General features: G+C 43.7%; 1 protein-coding gene across 1 annotated transcript; it reads right to left on the reverse strand.

Annotated features, from left to right (window-relative positions):
• Nucleotides 1–12: 12 nt before the first annotated feature.
• Nucleotides 13–2,644, reverse strand: LOC104807998 (eukaryotic peptide chain release factor subunit 1-1-like). The gene is made up of 3 exons (XM_010533474.2): nucleotides 2,533–2,644; nucleotides 321–1,778; nucleotides 13–205 (listed from the first exon to the last, which is right to left on the reverse strand). The coding sequence occupies exon 2, from the start codon at nucleotides 1,743–1,745 to the stop codon at nucleotides 441–443; it is 1,305 nt and encodes a 434-aa protein (XP_010531776.1). The 5' UTR covers nucleotides 1,746–1,778; nucleotides 2,533–2,644; the 3' UTR covers nucleotides 13–205; nucleotides 321–440.
• Nucleotides 2,645–2,899: the final 255 nt, after the last annotated feature.

Below are 2,899 nucleotides of genomic sequence, written 5' to 3' on the forward strand. Positions count from 1 at the left end.
GATCCCACGCACGAATAAAAGACAAACCAGAAGTACAGAAAAACTAAGTCTAAAAACATAGTACCGAAAAGACATCTTTTCCAAGTTTCATGTCGAAGATAAAGATAACATCTTATCCAATCTCCCTTTCAGACCAAACTCATTCGTCCTCTAAAAGCTTGTTTGTGTTCCGCACCTCTCCAGCCTCTTTTTTTACTCTCCACCCCTATCCAAGATCAAATATTCAAGATATAATCGTTACAATGGAAATCAAGTGTTGGATCATTCACACGCCCATATAACACAATGGAGGTGATCTAAAAGGCTGATAGAGAACGTACCCTTAATGCAAAACGACTGGATAAGTACAGTTCCTCCGCCCGAGAGCCCTCGTACGCTGGTTCAGGCCTGATTGCCTCGTCGTCCTGAACCAGCGACGAGGTGGTAAAGTTGACTGATTGTTATTCAGAATCACCATAGATTTCTCCGTCGTCCTCCTCGTCAAAGTTGCTCAAGTCGAGCTGGTAACGGAGAATTCCTCCAATCCCTCCAAAGCCTCTGCAGAATTGAGACCCTTCTTGCGATCTATTCGTGACAAACTCTAGACTGCATCCATATTGTCGGTATTCGTTAGCCAGCCACTCTAGGAGAGGCATCTTGTCCTCAACGTTCAAGTCCTCGTTTCCCGACTTGAAGTTATCCATATCGGCTTCCTGTTCCTTGTTCAGAAACTTGATCATCGTTTCACCGGTGGCATTGTTTTTCAACACATATCTGTTGATATCCACATTCTCCCAAACGATTAGGGTTTCCACGGCGCCAGACTCTAAAGCTTTCAGTGTGTCATCGACACCAAAGACATATTTCCCAGTGTCCTGGCTTATCTCCTCAAAGTACTTGCCAATCAAACGCTTCTCTTGGATGAACTTCACGTTAGCCAGGATCTCTGAAGAGAGCTCGATAGCTTGATTAAATCCATTTTCTCCTCCATATGAGACATCAACAACGTTAAGGATCTTTGCCTGAAGACGGGGATCAAACATGTCTGACTGACTCAGCTCAGTCTTGAAGTCAGCTGAACCAGCAAGGATCAGTCCAGCCACATTAGGCTGGCTTGTAGCAGGATTAATGTAATACTGTGTGGCGAGTTCAGCGGTCTTCCTCACATAATTGTGGCGCTTCTCCATACGGAGACGGGCAAACCGAAGGGCTGATTGTCCTCCTCTCCCGTGTTTCTTCGGGAGATCAACAGAAAACTTGTGAAGCACCTCTCGGGTATTACCGCTGAGAGTTCCAAAGAGGGTTCCATTCCCATCCATCACGATAAAGCCAAACTTCTCATCAGATTCCAGCAGTTCATTAAGAGCTTCTGTGTGGAACTTGTTGTCACACAGGTAGAGAGAAGCATTTATAGGCCTGAATGGCTCAAAGTCGATGGTAACCTTCTTTTCCTTTCCATCTTCATTGACGACGGTACCAGTGTACAGAACGAGCCCGTTCGTGGGGACCTTGCTGTAAAGTTTCAGCCTTTGCTGAGCAGATGTTATGGCTCCCAACACAGACTGCCGGTTGACCCTGCTCTTGATGTTTGAAGCAGTTCCATATTCATCACCCAACATCTTCGTTACACGGGATATCTGGTCGCGAGGGGGCATGATAAGGGAGATCATGCTAGTTCCATTTCCCCGAGCAGCTTCAAGAGCTTTGATGAGCTTCTTGATTTTCCACATCTGGATGTTCTTATCATTGTCTTGATTGTCCGCCATGATGGTGAGGTGATGATAAAAAGAGAATCGAAACTGCAGTAGATGTATTGGAAACCAGAAGCTAGTTAGGACACAAAAAGATATAAGCACCCATCATTTAGGAACAACATATCAACTCTCTATGTTGACAAGGAAAAGTTGCGTAGGAACAGAACCAGTAAAAATGATATTCTACTTCGAACATGGCGGCTACAATTGCAATCTCCTCTTCTAAGAGCAAGCCATCAAGAAAGCAACTAAGCCCCAAGAGCCTTGTGACAATAAAAGCCGACAAAACTCAAATTCGGTGTCACGTGATGTCCGAAGATTCTTTGAATAAAAAAATCCCAAGAAGTCAAAGTAGATGATAATAAAGTAATAAAAAAAATGGGGTACCACCAGACAAGACCCAGCACAGAAAATAAATTAATATTTGATGCGTTCATCAGAAATACTTTCTGCATGGCGTTACCAATCAGCTTTCTCCCGAAGGATTTAACGAACGTTCCACGAAAAACGATCGGTTTAGATCTTTCAGACCTTATGCAAATCAATGTCGCAGCACGCAGGCAGTCCACAAAATCAATATACAAAACCTAAATTCAATCACGAACCCTAACAACGAGAACAAAGGGAATTCAACACGTAACCGTCAGTAAAAAAATTCAAAATACCAGCAGATTATTTATTTCGTGAAACACAGATCAACACGCATATCAATCAGATCGCAGCTCGATCGTCAGAACATCGGGCATAAAAGTGAGCAAGGTTGGAAAAAAAAAAGCAAACATGAAGGAGGGGAAAGCACCTGAGAGAAGAAACTGCGTGAAGGAAACGGAGAATTCGATTAGCACGCGCAAGCCTCGAAATGGGATTGTTTGGGGGTATTTATGCTCCTCGGCCGATCTTTTTATATGTAACGGCAATTTTCTCCTTTGCGTGACCTAGTTAGGGTTCTGCTTTTAACATCGGACTTGAATTAACCAATGAGCCTGGGTCCCCAATTACATTATAAATGGGCCTAAGCCCAAACTATTGTTCGGCCTAAATCAACAGTTTTATTGTTTGGGTATTTTGAGCCCAACTAGTGAAGGTCATTTCAAGATCCGTTTGGTGTTTCCTCTGTTGTTCGTTTTCGTTTGCGGCTGTTGCTGTGTCGAGGATCGAGAGAGGAG

This window comes from Tarenaya hassleriana, unplaced genomic scaffold (assembly GCF_000463585.1).
Source record: "Tarenaya hassleriana unplaced genomic scaffold, ASM46358v1 Cleome1365, whole genome shotgun sequence".
NCBI classification, from domain to species: Eukaryota; Viridiplantae; Streptophyta; class Magnoliopsida; order Brassicales; family Cleomaceae; genus Tarenaya; species Tarenaya hassleriana.